Raw genomic sequence first — 21,126 nt, forward strand, 5'->3', positions numbered from 1 at the left:
CATTACAGGCAACACCCTCTGAGTAGAGACTGAGTCGACAACTGAGATGACAGCCCCGCGTCTATCATTCTAACTCACAGCGTCAGTTCAAATAACTCTGTAGTTCAGATGTTTAGCTACTTTTGTAATAGTAATGAGAACCAGGAGAACAGCAATAGAGGAACAAGAGGAGAGCTGGTGATAACTTAAAACAAATGCACAGATAAGGGTCTCTAAGTGCAGAACGAAATAGCTACTGTATGGCAGCTGTTAAATGCAGAACTACCCACGCATGGAGTTCTGAAGATGAACCTCCTGGATGTGGGTGTATAGATGATTTACTGTATCCAACACATAATAATCTTTGAAAAAACAAAACAAAAAAAACCCCATGAAATTCTGCTCTGCAGATTTCTTTCCTTGCCAACCCCACCCCACCCCCATCCCCTTCTTGAACACATAAAAGCGATCAGGTTCTCTGCAAGATTTTTTTATGTCCCATCCTTTGCGTTGATCCAATCTGTTCCCACAAGGTCTGCTCTCGCTGAATGACAAAGTGCTGGTGAAATGGGGCTGAATGAACATCTGCTTGCGAAACTGGATATATGACCTTGTCATAACATCTGCAAGAACCAGTTGCCTTCTAACTTTGAGGCGGAGCAGATGAAACCACAATAAAAAAAAATGAGGGCACGATGGAAAGGAGGGAGGGAGAGGGCAGTGGAGAGAGAAGTGAGCCTCACCGATGGTTATAATAAGTTCGACTTTGTAAATCTGTCCTCCCGGATCTCTCAACTGCTTTTTTTTTTCCCCCAAAAAGCTAACACAGAAGTGTAAACAGATCTGAAATTCCATCTGCAAGAAGCCAAATCTGTAGCAGTACACATAAGCAAAGCAAACCCCAGCAGTCATTAATTTTAGACTTTCATTTACTTATTTATTTATTTTTTAAGAAAACAACATCAGACATTTGAAATATAATTTACAGCTAGTCTAACAAAAGCACTTTCCTGCTAAAGCTATTTCTGGGGCGGTTATGGCTCAGAATAGATGATGAAAACAGTCATTTCAGAGCACATCTGACAATGTTGGACAGGGAGGGACCTATATGCCTTATTAGCATTTTTTAGTTTTATTTAATTTGTATAACCAATTCACAGGACCTGCTAAGACTATAGGGGTGAGTGAGTGAGTAGGTGTGTGTGTGTGCTCTGCATACACAAAAGCATGTTTGCAAAAGGAATTATACATGTTAAACTGGACTTTTGGCATTAGGAACTAAACCTCCAGCAGGGAAGGAGACCTTGCATCTGAGAATGGGTCTAGCAGCGGATCACGCAGAGGCGTGAAGGATGAGCAGACCCCCTCACCCATGGCACTCTCTCCCTTTCCATGCAGAGATGCCAGGTCCCTTTCTGGGTTCCACACCTAAAAATAGATGTTGACTCAACAGATAAAATGATGTGAGTGACTAATCTGCCTTGCTGGCCTCCTCCTGCCAATGGAGCAAGGCAGCCAGTCTGAGCATTTACCTCTTCTAGAAACTCATGGGTGGCCTCTGTAGGCTCTTTCCCAGCACACGGATGACACGCACAGAGGCCATTTCATGGAGGGTCCCTGTGTGTGTATCTGGGGGTGGGGACTGAAGGACCAAGAATCCCATGTGACTGCCAGCACAGGGCATCACTCTACACAAGGTTCTCCTCCCCCTGTCCCTTCAGGTTATAACTTAGCAGAACTATTTTTTAGGCATGAGGAGGGAATGGTAGGAAGAGGGAAATAAAAACATCACAGCGACATGTCTATGGTAATGAGGGTCACCCTTGTCTCACCCCTGCCAATTACTGACAAATTAATTGTCTGAATGATCTTCATGCTCCCCAAAAACAAACCTTCCCACCTCTACGCTTTTGTTCACAGGGAACATTTTTCCACCTACTTCCTCAGGTCCTAATCCTACTCTTTCTAAGGCCCAGATCAAATGCTACCTTCTCTAGACAGCTTTTCCTAATCTTACCTCCTCCTAAAAATCCCCCTCGCAGTGCTCTCGATGAACTGCACCCATGGCACTTAAGCCATCTGACCTTGATTTTCCATGTATCTAGTCTGCCGATTTCCTTGAGGTCATGGCTTGTGTATGTGTGTCTCATTCATCTCTGTGGTTCTAGCTCCCAACACAGAGCCCGATACTCGCAGGGTGCTTAACACCCACTGAAAGAGCCAATGAACACCCACGGATCATAATGAATGACTTGGGCATTAATGGCTCTTTGGGTTAATTGCAGCTTGGATTCCTCCACTTAAGGGGATCGCTGAGAGTTAAGCATTCTGTTTTCCTACTAAGTCATAGCTGTGTTTTCCTACTAAGCTAAGAGCTAAGAGACGTGTTTCCCATTCTCCAGTATCTGGGGTTGGAAGGACTAAATCTTGTTCGAGAACTAGACTTAGAGGCCTCTCTTAGCAAGCACTTCCTGAGGATCTACCATGAGCCAGGCATAGTGCTGTGTGCTGGGGATACACAACAAGCAAGAACAGGCATGGTCTCTTGCACTAAAGGACTTCCAAGTCCAACAGGGGCAACAGACAACACACAGCAGGTACTCAATAAATAAGTTGAATGGAAGAATGGTGCATATATGGACCAGTTACCATAATGCCACAAGATGTGTGCCATTCCAGGGCTGTATATTTGGGGCTGGAACATAGAGAAGGGCAGGCTAGTCTCCCTTTTAATTAAGGGTTAAAAGGGCCAGGAAGGAGACAGAGCTGAGGTGAGACTGGTGGTGAGGCAGGTCGTATCACAGTGTGTGGTGGGGTCAGGGAGCCATGGCCTGATGATAGCCCTCCTCTGTTGTGAGGACAAAAGAGATGATGAAGGTCAAGGGCTTAGCGCAGTGCCTGCCTGGCACCCAATAAATGCACAATGCATAGTAATGACCTTGATCCCCTTATTTTTGTGCAGCTAGAGCTGGGGTACAGGCGAGAGCAGGCCTGGGACAGATCTGCTAGGGAAAAGGAGCTGGAACTGGAAAGTCAAAACCATTTCCCCAAAAGAGGATGCTGACAGAGGCAGAATCTCAGAGAGGGAGAATTACTGTGACAGACCCCAGCCACTGAGCAGTGACACATCCCTAGGGTGAACAGTACCTCAACCATTCACCAAGCCTAAATCCCGCCTAGTTTTTCTCCTCTATTTGGAAACTTAGGTCTATTGTTCTCTTAGTTCCCTGTCTAGGAAACCTGCAGAAGTGGGAGTGGGCGAAAAACAACAGGAAAAGGATCTTCCCACATTCAACATGCAAATGCTTGCCCCAGTGTCGAAACTTTTCAAGTTTCTTCATACATTTATTAAACCCTAACTGACTGACTACAGGTGTCAGGCCCTTTGTTAGGCTGAAACATTTCTAAAAAAATCGCTGACCCTTAGCCCCTCCAGAGAGTCCGCCATTGCTGGCTTATTAACCCCACTAGAGCCCGAGGCTTCCAACGCCGTTAGAAGTGCCTTAAAGAACCCTGTGCCTCAGACCATCAGGATCCTGCTCACTTCTTTCATCCAGCACCTCTGAAAACAAGACTGGTATTTCTACGCCCGCACCAATCTTGCTCTGGAGCTCAGGAGCTGGAGTGGGGAGATGACCCCTCTCTCTCTGGGTAAGGGTGGCCCAAAGGCAGGTGACTGTACAAATGATCTTGATGGAAGATTTGCAGTCACTCCAAACTCCTTATCCCTCCCCATCCCTGCAGGCTCACAGTAACCTCTACTCTCTGCAAGGCTGATAGTACAGCACGGAGCTTATGAGACATGGGCTGGCTCCAGTACTCACTAGCTTTGTGACCTTGGGCAAGTAATTTGATCTCGATAAGTTTGTTTCTTTACTGGTAAAAAGGGGAACAATTCTCCTTTGATGGGTTATTGTAAAGAATGAAGACGACAGACTTAATGTGTCTAGCACATACCTAGAATTTAGTATCAACTTGGTAAATATTATTCTGTGATGACTCAGATAGGTTTTTGTGGGTCAGTCTGGGACTAGCCCCCATTGGGACACACCTTCCAATTTTACCACACAAGCAAACATCTGGAACACGACCAGTAAGCGCCTATAAAGCACCGTCCTCCTCCATCAGACTGGTCGGAGTCTGGATCATCCTTTATCACTTCACAGCCATGAATTTCCTTTAGCACATTCCTACAGATTCCACTGCCTCACATCCACAAAGTACTTTCCACTTTCCAAAATGACTTTACAAGGCTGTTCTCTGCGGTAAGGCAGGCATTGTCATTCATCACTGATGGGGCAGCAGGACCAGGGCTGGGGCTGCCCCTTGCGACACAGCACTCACAGGTTCCTTCACCTGCTCACAGCCAGGGCTTGGCAAGGTGGGAGGAAGAGCACGGCCTGGGGAAAAGCTTTCCTGAGTCATCGGGCAACATCTTGGTCCTTGTCTGTCCCGCCATGGTACAGAAAAAGAGAGCAGTTGGAAAGCATGATAAAGACGTGATCTTGGGTGCTATGAGGAGGGCAAGATGAGAGGAAAGGGGTTTCTTTAGGAAAACACTGGTATTAGAAGATGAGAGTTCATTCATTCCTCCCCTTCTTGAACACTTACTGTGTGCCAGACCCTGTGCTGGGAGAGTTTTTGCTTTAAGGGTTCCACAGTCTGGTGAGGGAAGTAATCAAACAAGTGGAGAGTGTAATACAGAGGGCTGCTCCTGGCAGGGGGAGACTCGTTTCCCACGCCCGGCGTTTCCTCCCATGCGGAGGATATGCCCCCTGGAGTAACATTCCAGGCCTCTTTGTACCCCTGCAGCCCCTCTTCTCTGGGGAAGCGGAGCAGTGGCTCTGAATAGGCTTCAACAAGGGAAATGAGCAGGTGTGCCTCAGACTCTGCCTGCTTCCTCCCTTCTGGGAGCCAGATGCCAGCCGGAAGCCCACTTTCTACTCCAGGCTCTACGTTCTATGGGAGCCGCCTATGCTCTCCTGTGGGGAGGCCTATGGGGTCCAGAGCACCTGTGACACAGTATGTCAATCTGTCAAAGTGTGGGGTTCCATGTTAGGAAGCCCATTGCATCCACGGAATCCATCTGGGCCTTAATCATTAATAAAGAATTTAGGATTCCATAAGTTTTTCTCTTTTTGTCTTATCTTTCAATTGGTTTAAAACTGGGATGTACAAAACAGGGGTGTCATTTGTTGGGCCCTTTTGAATTACAAGGATGTCTACCATTAACTGGATGTTTTCATGAGCTAGGCATTCTATTCACAAAACTGCTAATCTCCACAACCATAATTCATGGTAAGTGGAAATAAGGGTGACAGGTGACGCTGGTGAACTCAACAGAAAGCATTATCCTTGAAATCTGTTTCACAGAAACTTGATGTTGGAAGTGACCTCAAAAGTTCAGGGCAGGGCTTCCCTGGTGGCGCAGTGGTTGAGAGTCCGCCTGCCGATGCAGGGGACACGGGTTCGTGCCCCAGTCTGGGAAGGTCCCACATGCCGCGGAGCGGCTAGGCCCGTGAGCCATGGCCACTGAGCCTGTGCGTCTGGAGCCTGTGCTCCGCAACGGGAGAGGCCACAACAGTGAGAGGCCCGTGTACCGCAAAAAAAAAAAAAAAAAAAAAAAAAGTTCAGGTCAGGATGTAAGACAGCTGGCCAACCACCTTACACATTTCCAAAGACAGGAAGCTCACTACCTTACAAGGCATCCTACACCATCACTGGCCATCACTGATTATTGGAAAGTTCTTCCTTCTGCTGAGTTCAAACCTGTCTCCCCTGTAGCTTCCAACCTTCTCCTATTTCTATTCTGGCTCCACACACTAGGAGCATCCTTCCTGTCCTCTACCCCCTTATCTTGTGGGTCTCACTGATAGGTGACAGAGCATCAGTCAACTATATTTTGAGACAGGTCACTCCAAGGAGTTTCTCATTTATGTTACTTTAACTGAAATGGAGCATCTATTCTGGAATGGAGACAGGGGTTAAGAGCAAGAGTTTTGGGGTTAAAGATGTAGATTTAAATCCTAATCACTTACTAGCTATAAATGGTAAGCCTTGAGGTAAGTCACTTACACTTTCTGAGCTGTATCACTTGAATAACCTAGTTGAGAAGCTTTCTAATAGAGCTATTAGAGCGTTAAACAAGCTAATGCGTATACGATTCTTAGGCACTATGCCCGGCACGCAGTAAGTGCTCAATAAATAGTGGCTTGGATACAATTGTTGTGTACTTAGGCCTTATGTCAGACACTGGGGGTACAAAGATGAATACAACAGTCCCTGACACGTAGGACTATTAGTCTAGCAGAGGAGACACACTCCTTTCAGAAGATCAGGCTGCAGATTTTTCCCTGTCTGCTGTAACACCGTACTCTCTGAGTGAGCAGAAACTCCCTAGAGCAAACAGATCCCTGGGGACAGACATTCCAGAGAGACCAGGAGGATGGCAGCAGAGAACAGACTCTGGTGCTTCCAGGGCCTTCTAGGAGCACACTCTCCCTGGGACTTCTGATCTCACCACCAGGAGCTGGGAAAGAAGAAAGAAGCCAGCTGGCTCCTAGAAATGAGAGTTTTCATTGTGAGGATCAGCTCACCCCCGTGCCCGTGGCTGCAGCCCTGCCCACAGGCAGGACAGGTGTCTGCTTACGTGGCCCCACTCCTCGTACTTCCCCCACCCACCACCTGATATATGATCTGTGATTGATATGATATTCTTTTATCATGGGCAACCTGATGGTAATGTTTCTAATGAGTTCTGATGGTGCTACTTGTTGCTGCTCAAAACCTTCAGTGTTCCTCCAGCACCTTGTGATGGAAGCTCAAATCCCTTACCTGAGCATCCAAGGCCCTCTGGGATCTGGCCCAGCCTCTCATCTCCTGCTAACCCCTCTAAGCACCCTCTGCCTCAATTCAAACAAAATGTCTCTGGTTCTTACTATCTGCTCATCCTCGTGGCAAAATGAACTCCTGCCCATCCTTCCAGGCCCAGCCTGAGTGCCACCTCCTCCATGAAACCCAGGCACAAATGACTGCTCTCTCCTTGGACTCTACAGATGATACACATTTCAGTGGCAGCAGCTATCACACCCTGCCTCCCATCACAGCCATCTGTGCTAACACCTCATCTGCCCAAATAGTCTGAGCATTCTAGCGGTCTCTGCAGACCCCCTGTGGCATCTAGTCTCAAAGCCTTACATAGGGCAGGAGCGCAATAACACTCTCTGAATTGAAACAAAATGTGTAATATACTGTATGTAATGCATTTGAGCTCCTTTCCCAGGCACTGACTCTGACGTGGAGAAGGAGCTAGAGGGAACCACAGATCTGAAGCGAATCCAAGAATATCATGAGAGTACTTCTGGCACAGAGTAGGCTGGATAAATAATTCTCTAAAAAAATGGTGTGGTGATAGAATTCGTGTGCCTTAAAACTTCTTTTAAAAAGTCCATCTAATTATGAAGGGGGATTACTGGTATCAGGACCTTGCTGTCTGTCTAGTGACTCCCAGAAGGGAGAGATGTGCTAAAGGTTTTATGGCCTGGTTAGCGGAAGAGCTGGTCTCAGACTCAGGGTGTAAGATACCGAATCTCTTCACTAAACTTCAACTCCTGAATCTTGCTATACTGGTAAGACTGCTGTGGCCACTTGGAAGCTCCATGATACTTTCCACTACACAAAGTAAGACTTAGATTCGTTCTTTATGTATCTCTGAAACATGTAGATGGGAAAAAGTCTTCCCCTCTCCCCATGTAAGTTTTACCTTAGGGGTAACCCTATTCACTATCATCTTCATGCTGGGGAGCATTACTCAAGCAATCCACTATAAGCCAGGACTACCTATAAGTGAGATATTATTAGTTCCATTTTCCAGACGACAAACTCTGGCTCAGTGAGCTCAAGTGCTTGTCTAAGGTCACACAGCTGAACTAAGACAAAGCTGGATATGACTAAGTTCTGGGATCTTTCCGCTATGCCAGGCTATCGTGGACAGTGAAATAGAAGCCGTGTACTTGGCACAAACTGCTACTTTCCCTGGAAAGTTACCAAGCTGGAGAGATCGTGCTATAATATTTTATTAGTTAGACTTAAAGTTGGAAGGAACCATTCTGTAGATGAGGAAGTAAGTCCAGAGAAATCAACTAAGTTGTCCAAGGTCATCCTAGTAGTTTCTAACGGAGCTGGACCGGACTCTCCATCTGAACTCAGAGCTCTTTTGAATGGACAGCAAGGGGAAAGGGGAGAGGGATGTGGCTCTATGACCTTTGACAGACCAGCTGATCTGCTCTGGGGCTTCATGGTAACCATGGAGAAGTGATCCTTTATTCCCCAGGGCCGCTGATGTTCTAGGCCAGCATTGTCCAACAGAACTTTCTGGGATCGAGAAAACATTCTAGATCTGTGCTGTCCAACATGGTAGCCACCAGCTACAGGTGGCTACTGAGTACTTCAAACATGCCTAGTGTGACTGAGGAACTGAACTTTTCATTTAATTTTAATTATTTTAAACTCAGATGTAAGGAGCCATATATGGCTAGTGGCTACTAGACAGAACAGCTCGAGGCCCAGGAACAACACAAAGTTATAGCATCTCAGAGCTAGAAGGAAACTTTAGATCATTTAGTCAGACTCCAGTCTGGTATAGGAATCCCTCTAAGTCACCCCTAATGACTCCATTTGCATGTGTCTGACAATCAGGGACTCACTACCACCCAAGGCAAATGATAGACACATAGATTCTCTTTCCAGATTCTTGACATATAGGATTGAGCTTCAGAGTCACTTTTTTTTTCTCTAGAGAATGGAAAAGCAACCATTGTGGAGTGAATATGTGAGTGCAGCACTGTTTGGCCATCTTCCTCATTTGCCTCTGGACAACCCTTACAGCATCTGGTCTCTTCAAAACGTGGAGCTGAGAAATGGAGACAAGATACCAGGGATGGGTTGACCAGAGTGGACAAGAAAGGACCACTGTTTCCTGGGATCTGGAGTCCACAGCTCTCCTAGGACACCTGGGGTGTGCTGAATGTTTTTTTAAGCAGCTCACATCACACTGCGGGATCTTTTACACTTGTAGACAGCTAAAGCCCCCAAGCCTCATTCCACACACTTCTGAAAACTGAAGTGTCCTTGTAACCTGCGCCTGACCAATTTTCTTTTGTAACCCAGACACAGGACACTGTGGATGACCTTTAAGATACTGGGAACATAAGAGCCTCACTGGGCAGAGTAAGGGAACTGTATTTCCATCTCTCAAACTCCTACACCTGTATCTGAAATTAATCACTCAATGGACGTTAACAGGGCGCTAGGAAGCAAAGCAGCCAAACGGAATGTGTCACAGGAGAGAAAGTGCCTGGTACACCTGGGGTAGACGGGTCTCCCGTTTCCACTGGTGTTGCCACCCCCACTCTTCCCTCCTCGGGGATTCAGTGATCCAGTCGCCCCTGCTGACCTTGGCAGGGAAGCATTCCCACACCGGCTCTGACTACAGCCATAATGGGGGAGGAGAGAAAATGCCTTTTTATTATTAACGAGACGGAGGGAGGTAGTCTATCATTTCTGGGTGGGGTGATATCTGCCAGCAGAAAATGATCTGCTAACTCTCCGGGAAGCATTAAGAGCAGTGATAGGAGAAATAATTGCTTATGCCAAGAGCAAAGAAAAGATGCCTCAGCGGAATGGAGGCCTTTAGCAAGGCAGGTGGATTGCGGGCGTGCGGAGGGAGGGAGGTAAGGCTTCCTGATGACCCCTGGCAAGAGAAAGAAGCAGGAGGGGCAAACTGGAAACTGCAAAACTCAAGTGTGGAAAGATCCCCCGGAGGCACCGTTAGTGCTATTAGAAGAATAACGCGAAAATGGAGAAATGGCTAAGCAACATCAGAGCAAGAGGCTGAAATAAAGGAGCTGCTCTCCTTTCTGGAGAAGCGAGGGCTTTTTCCCCTTCCGAAAAGCCTTCACTCACGCACCTTCCCCTCCTCTAGCTCTGCTCCCTCGGGAACCGGGCTGTTGCCTCGCGATAAAGCTTCTCCTTTACTCTCTCACCTCCTCTCCTGACTGAACGCCAACCCTCCTGGGTTCGGCCACAGTGGCAGGAACAGCTTTTTTGTCCCCTCCTCCCGACCTAATCCTGAAATCACTCACGCCTCCAGTTTGCACAAGAGCCGTGCTCTGGGAATGCTTTCTTTAAATTCATATTTTTATAATTTGAGTAATAGTTTAATGCAATGATTAGGAAAAGAAAAGCCACAACAACATTTGTAAATGTAATGCAATGAGAAAAGGAAGGAAAAATATAAAAACGTTAATAGCATGGAGATGGGAATGTCTGACATTGCCTTCATTACATGATAATGAATTTTCCGAATTATTTATAAATAAGCCTGTTTTGCTTTTAAAATGAGTCAAAAAAGCTCCTAATAGAGCTGAGGAAAACCAAAGTCTAAGGCTGACAAAAACCTAGCACAGCAGCCTGCAAGCCTCTGGTTTTGTTCGTCAAACAACCTAAGTGATGCACCAGTGCCAGATGAACCTACTTGGAGCTTTACTTTGATCAGATCCCTCTCCTGCTCAAACTGTGCACAGCTCCCTACTCCAGCTCCTCTACCCCAATCAAGTGGGAACCCCTGCAGCCCTGTGGCAGTCCCCATCTCACCGCATTAGAGGCGCTCCTTCGCATGTTTGTGGCTCCCATGAGAGACGAGTTTCCAGAGGCAGAGCAGTGAACACTTCTCTAATCCTGGTCCTCAAACTCAGGTTAAAACCCAAACAGGTGTCCCACTGCATGGAAAGGGTTAGGATCCTACATCCTCAAATCCCATTCTGGATCACTTTTTACTGAAGGCTCTCAGTGTAACTTGTATATCAATCCAAACTTCCGGTAAACATATCCCTCTTTTGAAGCTACTACAGAACCATCTACTTTTCTTTGTTCCTAATTAATGCAACACAGAGCTGGACTACTGCAACTGCATTCAACAGAGTGCTTCTTAGAAAGAGGCTGGAATTCAGAAGCTGCTCTTGTAAATGCCCTGCAGAGGTTCAGGACTGCGACAGGCATCCACTGCGGGGTCCAGGAGTACTGGGGATCATCTTCCAGAACCCACAGCCATTTTGCTCAGTGCTTCTCAGCGTCTAAAGTGATCTCTGTTGGAGACAAATGGGGGGTTGGAAGCTAAACAGCACTTCCAAGGCCCTAAACAGGGCAAATAATCTCCACTGGGTTTATGGTTGAAATGCTGAGAAAAGACCCAATTTTGGGTCTTTGGCAGCCTAGTCAGTGTAAGCCCATGGTCCATACCCCATGCCTCTCTTTTTTTTTTTTGTGGTACGCAGGCCTCTCACTGCTGTGGCCTCTCCCGTTGTGGAGCACAGGCTCCGGACACGCAAGCTCAGCGGCCATGGCTCACGGGCCCAGCCGCTCCACGGCACGTGGGATCTTCCCAGACCGGGGCACGAACCCATGTCCCCTGCATCGGCAGGCGGGCTCTCAACCACTGCGCCACCAGAGAAGCGCCCCCCATGCCTCTCTGACTCACACGGGTGGAAGAATCTCCAGGACACTGCCATCCCTAGGTCACCGAAGTCCTAGGACCTAGCTCAGGGCCTGGAAAGCAGGGGTCTCAGAAGATATGATCTGAAGTCAGGTCTGTCTCCTGATTGATGGCAGAAGCCCCGAACCACAAGTCTGTTTACTGAAGAACCCGGAGGAGCCATGCAATTCATCTGTTTGCTTTTTATATATCTTCCCTCACCAGGGAGTATAACCCATGTGTGCACAGAACCAAATACACACCCACACACTCACAGAATGCATGTGCCGCTGAGCAAGCAGGCAGTGAGACATTCCCACACTGACGACCTATTGCCAGAGTTATTTTTAAAACATTTTTTTCTTATTCCAAATCTCACTTACTAACTGTGTGATCCTGGATAAGTCTCTTAACCTCTTTGGGCCTCAGTTTCCTCAATTGTATAAAGGAGAGAATCACTATTTTAAGAATCAGAGCTGATGTGTGTAAAGCATCTAGCCCTAGGGAAGCTTCAAGGGTTAAATGTTATTAAACATGCATAGCGGTTAGAATACTGTTGGACACAGAGTAAATGCTCAATATAAGGTATCATTACTATCATTATTATTTCCTTTCCAGCTCATGCTCACATATTAAGTAGCTCCTCTTCTGGAAGAATCTTTCACGGCACCTTTGGATGCTAACTCAACTCAACTGCTGGCCACTTGTGTGCCTTCGGACAAGTCAATTAATCTCTGAGCCTAATCTCCAAGAGGCGTGGGAACCTGGCCACTTTCTCCCACTAAAGAAGTTATAATCCAAAGAATAATTCCTCTGCAGTCATGTGTTTGCAAACATGTACTAGATGGTTCCAAGGAGATTTCTGTAATGCGTGCTTCCAATGAAGATACTTGGTTTTTTCCCCAGATAGGCAAGTTATCTGCAGTCATCCACACTACTTAGAGGGGCTTATTTAAAGAAGCATTCTCTTTCTCTGCTTTGATGCTGTATCTATGCTAAGATTGTATTCTCCTTGAGGACAGGGGCCTGGTCTTCCCTCCACGTGCCCTCAGTATTCACACACAATCACATTACATCCCCCTTAATAAAGGGGAAACGAACATTTGTTAACAGGGAACCATCATTTGTGGGCACCTTCTACTAGCAGCCTAGTAATGAATCATTCACTTTCAAAATGCAAAATAGTGTGTGTGTATTTAAATTTGAGTTCAGAGGCTGCAAACTGCTTCTCCGTAAGTCATCTCTTAAGTTTTGTTTGTCCCAGCAATCCCACTACTGGGCATATACCCTGAGAAAAGCATAATTCAAAAAGAGTCATGTACCAAAATGTTCATTGCAGCTCTATTTACAATAGCCAGGACATGGAAGCAACTTAAGTATCCATCGACAGATGAATGGACACAGAAGATGTGGCACATATATACAGTGGAATATTACTCAGCCATAAAAAGAAACGATATTGAGTTATTTGTAGTGAGGTGGATGGACCTAGAGTCTGTCACACAGCGTGAAGTAAGTCAGAAAGAGAAAAACAAATACTTCATGCTAACACATATATATGCAATCTAAGAAAAAAAAATGTCATGAAGAACCTAGGGGTAAGATGGGAATAAAGACACAGACCTACTAGAGCATGGACTTGAGGATATGGGGAAGGGGAAGGGTAAGCTGTGACGAAGTGAGAGAGTGGCATGGACATATATACACTACCAAATGTAAAATAGATAGCTAGTGGGAAGCAGCTGCATAGCACAGGGAGATCAGCTCCGTGCTTTGTGACCACCTAGAGGGGTGGGATAGGGAGGGTGGGAGGGAGGGAGACGTAAGAGGGAGGAGATATGGGGATATATGTATATGTATAGCTGATTCACTTTGTTATGAAGCAGAAACTAACACACCACTGTAAAGCAATTATACTCCAATAAAGATGTTAAAACAAAAAAGTTTTGTTTGGCTTGCCTACATAATGCTCTAAAATTTTTTGAGTTGGTTTTTAACCTTTAAAAATTGGGAGATTTGGCATAAAATATCTAGCTTTTGGTTTCTATTGAATAAGTGGAAGATCTGACAATGATCTGGGTTTAAATAATCAGTAGTAGCGGAAGAACAGCTGCCCCTTTTAGTGCTCTCCAGCTCACTATAGTCTCCACTACTCCCTCAGGGCTTTCTAGAACTATCCCTGAATCTAGCTGTTCATCATTAACCTTCAAAGCTTAGGAATTAACTCTTGGTTTGCCTGCATCTATGTTGTACATTACATTTGAAGTCATGTGTTTTGCAGGAAGCAAAAGGAGGGACAGACTTGATCGAAGTTTGCAAACATGTACTACATGATTCTGGGGAGACTTCTATGATGCATGCTTCCAAAGAAGATACTTGTTTTTTCCTAATAGGCAAGTTATGTTATTCCTTCATGGGAATAAGAGCAAAGAGATAAATCTCATGTCACTTATCAAAGCAAACTGAAGCAGAAGAAGTAAATAGTGGCCTGAAAGGCAGAAAAGTAATTTAAAAAAAATTAATAAATGATGAGACTATTAACAGCACACGAAAAGGGTTTGCTTTTTTCCTTTCCTTTAATATGATTTTTACCTGAAACACTGTGTCCCTTTAGGAAAGGGAAGAAAAGTTAATAAAGGAACCTATCACTCAAACTTAATTTTTAGTATGGCAAATAAACGCTTTAATGAAAGGGCTGAAATCCCCAGGTTTGCACATTAAATTTTCATTCATCGTAGAGAATGGAAACTATTGATTCAGCCGTGGCATCATGCATTTTGAATCCTACAGTGCCTCGGAAGCCCACGTTGCTGCTGGGTGCAAATGTGTTGGCAGCATTTTGATGCAGGGTGAGCACAGGGTGGGTGAGGGAGTGGGGAAAGGGATATAGAGATGGGAAGGAGGCTGACTGGTTCTTCACAGAAAGAAAATAATCAATATTCCTTGTTTCTAAGATCCACTGAGACAAAGCACTTCTTCTGATGGCATCATGGGCCAGGGGGGTTGCATTCTGAGATCAGAAAAGCCGGACCCACTCAGCCTTTTGGGAATCTTCAATGGCTTCATGGAATACTTTATTTTAAAAAAGCAGAATGGATGGCTAAGAATTTGACCCTAAGCTCTTGGGGAGGTTTGGGTTTTAAGAAAACTGTAGAGGAAAGAAAAGCATCTTTCTCAGTTTAAGATTAGGGAAGAGCATCAAGGGAAGAGCAAATGTCTGACATTCTAATGCTGAACTGGATAACACAAAAAAATCAATCAAACCCACAAATACACCTCTCAACCTGGTGTGGCCTCATCAAAGAATCAGATGACAAGAGCATCCCATCTCAAAGCATTGAAAACAGGTATGTTTTTCCTTTGAAAGAAATTAATGCTCCTGTCTCTCAGAGGACTACCCCATAATTAAACAACTCTCGATTATTTCTCCTTTAGAGAACTCACAGGGACTGATTCTAAGCTGAGACTGAGGCAACCTATGTCAAGCCCATTTTGGGGTCTTTGTGAAGCCCAGACTGTATGAGATCAGGAAAGTGATCATCTTTAGAAAATAAGCTAAACTAAATTGCAAAAGTAGAGTGGCTTAAAAGAAAGGAAAGAAGGAAGCAAGGAAGGAAGGAAGGAAAGAAAGGAGGAGGGAGGGAGTGGAGGAAGAAAGAAAGAAAAAGAAAGAAAGAAAGAGAGAGAAAGAAAGGGAAAGAAAGGAAGGAAGAAAGAAAGAAGAAAGAAATATAAAAGAGAGAGAAAGAGAAAGAAAGATAACCACATAATATATTCCAAAAAGAGAAGGTTTCTGTTTTGTTTTGGTTTTGTTTTGATTACCTCCCAGCTAAGATTTTCTTACACCAGTAGCCTCCTGTCAGTCTGGATGTTGGAAAAGTAGCTCTGTTGAACCATAAAGTTCTGGTTTTGTGTTTTCAAATGCTGAGAGCTGGTGCCATCTGTAGATTTCCGTTCTGGGAGAGGTTTCTCTTTTGTCCTACTTTGCGTCAGACCTGCTGTCGTGAGGATAAGAGCACCCAGGACACACCTCCCCATGGTTTCATAGGCTATGAAGGATGGGACTCATTAATCGGCTGGCAGCTGCCCCCAAACAGGATGCTGCCTGGAGGTGGGGGAAGAAGGGAGAGGGAGGCTGAGGAAGAGGCAGGCTCCATCCAGGAGACCACCACTGGCTGTCAGGGGCCAGGGGCCGAAAGCAAACAGCACCACCTCCTCAAGGATCCTCACAAGGTGAAGTCTGAACGGAGAGAGTGACTATCCAGCCACAGAAATGTCCATTTGGAGGAGCAGGCTCTGGGGGACTGTTTTTCTTTTCTGACTTGAAACAACCCCTCCTGAGATATTATCTACCAGTCTGATTATTTTTGGATTGCTAGAATGTTTACTTTTTCATTCCTCCCCAGATGTTATAGTACCTGACCCTATTACACCAGTGCATTTCTTTTAAACTGATTTTTCCTTTTCAAGTCTTTTTTAGGAGGGTCCTCTTCACCTTTAGGTAAAACCAAGATGCTTGGCCTCACATGTGAGCCCCCTGCCTACCTCCTATCCTCATCTTTTCATCATCTCCCTGCTCAACCTTAGGCCATAGTGTGTTCTATGTTTGTTCCCCACTCACAATGTTTGTTCCCCACTCACAATGTTTATATACATTTTCACAGCTTTGCATGTGTTGTTCCCTCTGCCTGGAATAGCTTCTTCCCTTGGCTCTGCTCTGACCATCTTTGCAGGCTTGAGCTCACAAGCATTCTTTTTTTTTTTTTTTTTTTTTTTTGCGGTACGCGGGCCTCTCACTGTTGTGGCCTCTCCCGTTGCGGAGCACAGGCTCCGGATGTGCAGGCTCAGCGGCCACGGCTCACGGGCCCAGCTGCTCCGCGGCATGTGGGGTCTTCCCGAACCGGGGCACGATCCTGTGTCCCCTGCATCGGCAGGTGGACTCTCAACCACTGCGCCACCAGGGAAGCCCACACAGGCATTCTTGATGGGGTTAGTCATCCCTGGCATCATACCTGCTCTCTGGAATGGAGGTCCCACAGCTTGTGGTCCCCTCCCTCTACTCAACCGTCACCTCTTTCTTCTGTAATGATCTGTGTCCCTCACTTAGTACAGTGGATGGTAAGTGTCCTTTGAATAATAAATAAAGAACGCCACTGCCAGCTCCCTCATAGCCTGAATTTATTAGATCAAAGGAATGAAATTTAACCAGTGCCTCCCAAATAAGGAGCTAACATGTAACCTCTTACCTTTATGGTTTTGGTCTGGAGTCTGAGTCCATTTAAAGTGTTGATGGCTTTCTCTGCATCCTTTGGATCAATATAGTTAACGAATCCATACCCTAAACTCTGTCCTGTGGAAACATTTTTTAAAAAAGAGAGAGAGAGAGCTCATTATCTTTATAGAGGTAACACTTCCCATTGCAGTGCGTCAAAACCCTCTAGTACATGGTTCCTTTTATACCAGGGTTTACTCCCAGGTTGAGAAGTTTCCAGTTCTTCCATCTCTCACTCTGGTCAGCCTTTAAACTCACAGGAGCTGCCCCAGCTGGGAATAGGTAAGTGCCCGTGCACGTCCACACCATATACACACAAGTGTCCACTTAATTGGGAAGAGGCAGGGCAGGGTAGTGGAAAAGACCAGGTGTGGTTTGTTAGAAGAGTTCTGAACTGGAGTCCTGGGGCTTTTCCTATCAGCTGTGTGACTCTGAAGAGAATTCACTTAATCTCCTGTTTTCCCCAGACATTTCTTCTCTGCAGATACCAGCACTTGCCACAGACAGGTTTGAGAGGGTTAACGAGATATTGAGCATGCAATGCCTACCTAGAACATAGTAGCTGCTCAACAAAAGACAGCTCTGTTATGCTCAGTCCTGTAAAATTGGGACAAGTGCTGGATGCAGTAGCTGTGTCTGCTGCCTCAGTCATGCTATCCATGCCTACACTCAGAGGACTGTAGCAAGATCTGAGCAGCAAAGACTGGAGACATTTATAGTGAAGGTGCGGCCAGAATTTAAAGCAATTGCAACAAATCATTCATTGCCCTCATCATTCCCCCAGCCTAAGAACAATAAAAAATGGAAAGAACTGGGGAGCTCCTAACACTTTGCAGAGTGCAAATACACTCTGCAAAGAGGATTTAGCTACTTTAGGTGAAGATGGCATCAACTTATCTGGAAAGAGAGGTAGCAAGTGACAGGGCTCCCCCACTAAGTGAAATAAAAATAATGTGCTTGCGATCGTGCCACTGATTATAAATAGTCCATCAGCTCTGCCATGTGTCATCAGCCAAAAATATCATTAGGAAACTTTACATTTTCTGACATACTCTTTAAGAAATACAGAGCTTGGGGTGGCTGCAAAGCCAGCTTGAACTTCCCAGGCAATGTTATTGATTTGTGGGCGGCAGCAGAGCCGAAGGGGAGGAAAATGACAGGACGTCACATGTCAGGAAAGACTGATTACATAAAGCTCTCTTTGGAGTACACTCAGACCAGGGCTGGGAGACAATACAGCAAAAAGTCTGCCATGTCCTGGTGACAGGAGCCCACTTCAGCAGCCAAAAAATCTTTCCAACAGCTTCTGTTTTGCTGGTAAATGTCTGTGTTTGTGTTGGTCGTAGGAGGGAACCTGGGAAAACAAGTTGGGTTCCGGATCAGAAAATGGATGACTTTATTATCCTTTATAGGGTGGAAGTAAAGAGAATCATGAGGAAACTCAGTTGCGTTTTTGTCCCCCAAATGGAAAACCCCAAATGACAATACATTAGGATATTCCTTCTGTTTTGGAATAACAGGGTTAGAACAGGAAAGACAGGCGCAAACTTCACCAGATATGCCCTTCAGCAGCCAGAATTAGTAACTGAAGAAGGGGGAGAAAATGTTGAGCACGCTGTAGCTACCAGGGCCCTTCTCTTTCTATTTCACTGGGTTATGTGTGGTGTGTGAGAGGTATGTGTGTATGAGTGGCGAGTGCACGTGTGCACACACACGCATGCACACACACACAGGAGAGTAACAGTTAGAGAAAGAGATGCGTGTGAATACAAGACCCTGCTACATGTTCTCAGAAAATTTTTGGCAAATCCAAAAATACATGAGACTAATTCATTGGTTTAAAAATATCATTCATCCTAAATTCAGCTTCACCTCATCAAGCCTAGCTAAATTCACCTAATTAAGTCTATTTTCATCATGCAAATTTATCAGTCCTTATTTACCTTGTATATAAGAGAAGCCTTAAAAATTGCTGTAAAAGTCTTACAGTTATTTCTTTTAAACAGTCATGCACCAAACTGAGGGGCTATAGAGGGCACTTTTAAAGTAATAATCTCAATGACAAATCTTATGTATGAGTTCTAGGAAACAGGTCAGAGTCAATCTATCCAACTAAATTTGATTTGTATAAAATTAAAATGAAATACGAAAAATATAGACAAAACACTCACCACTTAACTGCACTTAACCACTTAACAATGACTCATTGTACTGATGGAATATATGTGGAAGAATTTATCATGCCTACCAGTGGTGCATGTTCCCTGATATACTACCTTTCTTTCCAGTTATTCATATATTTACGGAAATCTTAAATATATATAGTGGCTATGATTTTTATATTCTATATTTTATCTTTATTTTAGAACATTGCTTCAGGAGGAAGGAAAACACACTCAGATTCTAGGAAGGTTCTGAAGGTCAAGTGAAGGAAAGACTCCTGCCCAGCAAGATACGCCACATCTACCCACCTGCCTGTGTAGTCCCAAACCCACCATCACCTTAGTACCTGACTGCAATTAGCACAACCGTGTTATGCTCATCTGCTCTAGGTTTAGAGAGAGACTGCATTTAATGTCAAGAATGAGGGTGCTTTGGGGAAAACTAAAAACTAGATGAACACCGTTTCAGAAAGGAAAGGGATAAAAGATCAGAGGTTTTCCTTGATATGAAATAATGAACTGCAAACTCTAAAACAGGACACTGCACTGAACAGGAGGAGGAGAGAGGTGGAAAGGCTTGCCTGTGAATTGAAAGATATGAGATAAACTGGCAGCACAATAAAACTACCTGTGCTTAGCCTGGTTCATGAACAGGCTTCTTTACGTGCTTCTTTGCCATCATGGAAGGAATACAGCTAAGTCTCATAAAAAATACTCAGTGGAGCTAAGCATATTCTTTTAAAACACTCTTGAGAGGATTAGATCCCTAGGTAGAAAATATAAAAACCCAAGCCTCATTTCTTTCAGAAACTGTTTTAGTAGTGAGGGAGAGTAAAATGAGGAAGAATTTTATGTTTTAATTTTGGTGATGGGTTTTGGATTTGCATTTCTGTATTTAAATTGTACACAGAACATAGAAAAATACAAATGAAACATATTCACAAAGAATACCAACACTATTTCTATGAGGACCAAGAGAGCCACCATGCTGGGAAGGCCCAGGGGACCCAGTCTGGAGCCTAGAACTAAGTGTGTCTATATGCATCCCAGAAATAGATAAGGTTTTTTTTTTCTTTCTTCTTCTCAAATAGCTTCATTCTCTCCCTTTATCAGCAGCAGCAAGATGTGACCACACAGGTATGGCAACAGTAATTTCAGAACAGAAAATTAAAACAAACTTTATTTTGCTCCCAGTTTATGAGCTTATTTTGATAGCAAGCCAAGCATACAAATGAAATCATTGAAGTTATGTTTACTGAATCACCAATAAAGAAAAAACAAAATCATTAAAGACAAGATACAATATTATAAAATGAAGACTACCTCCAATATTCAGAAACTATAGTGAGTGCCTGCTCCCTGATGCCCAAGACCTACAACCCTTCCTTGTGACCAGTCCTCAGCAGTCCTGACCAGCAGGCTTGGGTAAGAGGCCCAGTGACCGTGAATGGGCAAGAAAGGCATTCTTGGCAGTTTGGGATAGAAACTTAAAATTAGAATGTAGTTTCCAAGGGAAAACTGTTATACACAATGGCTACATTTTTAAGGCGCTTCAGTGTATTTTGGATTAAACAGATTCTTGTTTTTAACAAGCTTTTCTTAAATCTGCACCTGAATATTTCTATTTTTTAAACTGCGCACATATGCATATACACACACAAAGACACGACGTGTCCTCGTACTACAATGTGGCAATATTTCTCTTCTGTTATAATAATTTCTATACCTAACTTCTCCCCTTAGAAAGCAAACACTTCTCCCTACAAGAACTAGTTTATAAAGACTGCGTACTTGAACATGGTAGGTACTCAATAAATATTTGATAAGGGAACAGATGGATACATACACTTGTACTAATTCTCCATTGCTGGAAGCACATGACCAGGATGTGTTTATGTTTGGAGGGAGAAGAGGATGAGAGGGGCACCTGGGGAATTCATTTCATATTTGTGAAAAAGGGAGAACAGGACAACAAGCTGACATCAGGGACTGGAAAACACAAACAAAAAATGTCCTGGTGGGTTCCCCTCCAGCACAGATCAGATGAAAAATAAAAACCATTCTGGCTCATGTTTCCAAAGAAATCCTGAGTTTCCAAAGTGCCTTTCCACCCATTATGTCACATTTGAGTCTCCCAACAACCCCGTGGGAGAGAGAGTCATCATTTATAGATGTGGAAACTG

At 44.6% G+C, this 21,126-nt stretch overlaps 1 protein-coding gene across 3 annotated transcripts in view; it reads right to left on the bottom strand.

Moving 5' to 3' along the window:
* ELAVL4 (ELAV like RNA binding protein 4) overlaps positions 1-21,126 on the bottom strand; it is an 85,905-nt gene that overhangs the window by 7,620 nt on the left and 57,159 nt on the right. For all 3 annotated transcript variants that reach the window (XM_033852912.2, XM_073789475.1, XM_033853088.2), the window contains one exon: positions 16,756-16,859. In XM_033852912.2, coding sequence (XP_033708803.1) covers positions 16,756-16,859 — 104 coding nt within the window. The remainder of the gene's footprint in view (positions 1-16,755; positions 16,860-21,126) is intronic.

The sequence above is a fragment of the Tursiops truncatus genome, chromosome 1, assembly GCF_011762595.2.
Source record: "Tursiops truncatus isolate mTurTru1 chromosome 1, mTurTru1.mat.Y, whole genome shotgun sequence".
Taxonomy (NCBI): domain Eukaryota; kingdom Metazoa; phylum Chordata; class Mammalia; order Artiodactyla; family Delphinidae; genus Tursiops; species Tursiops truncatus.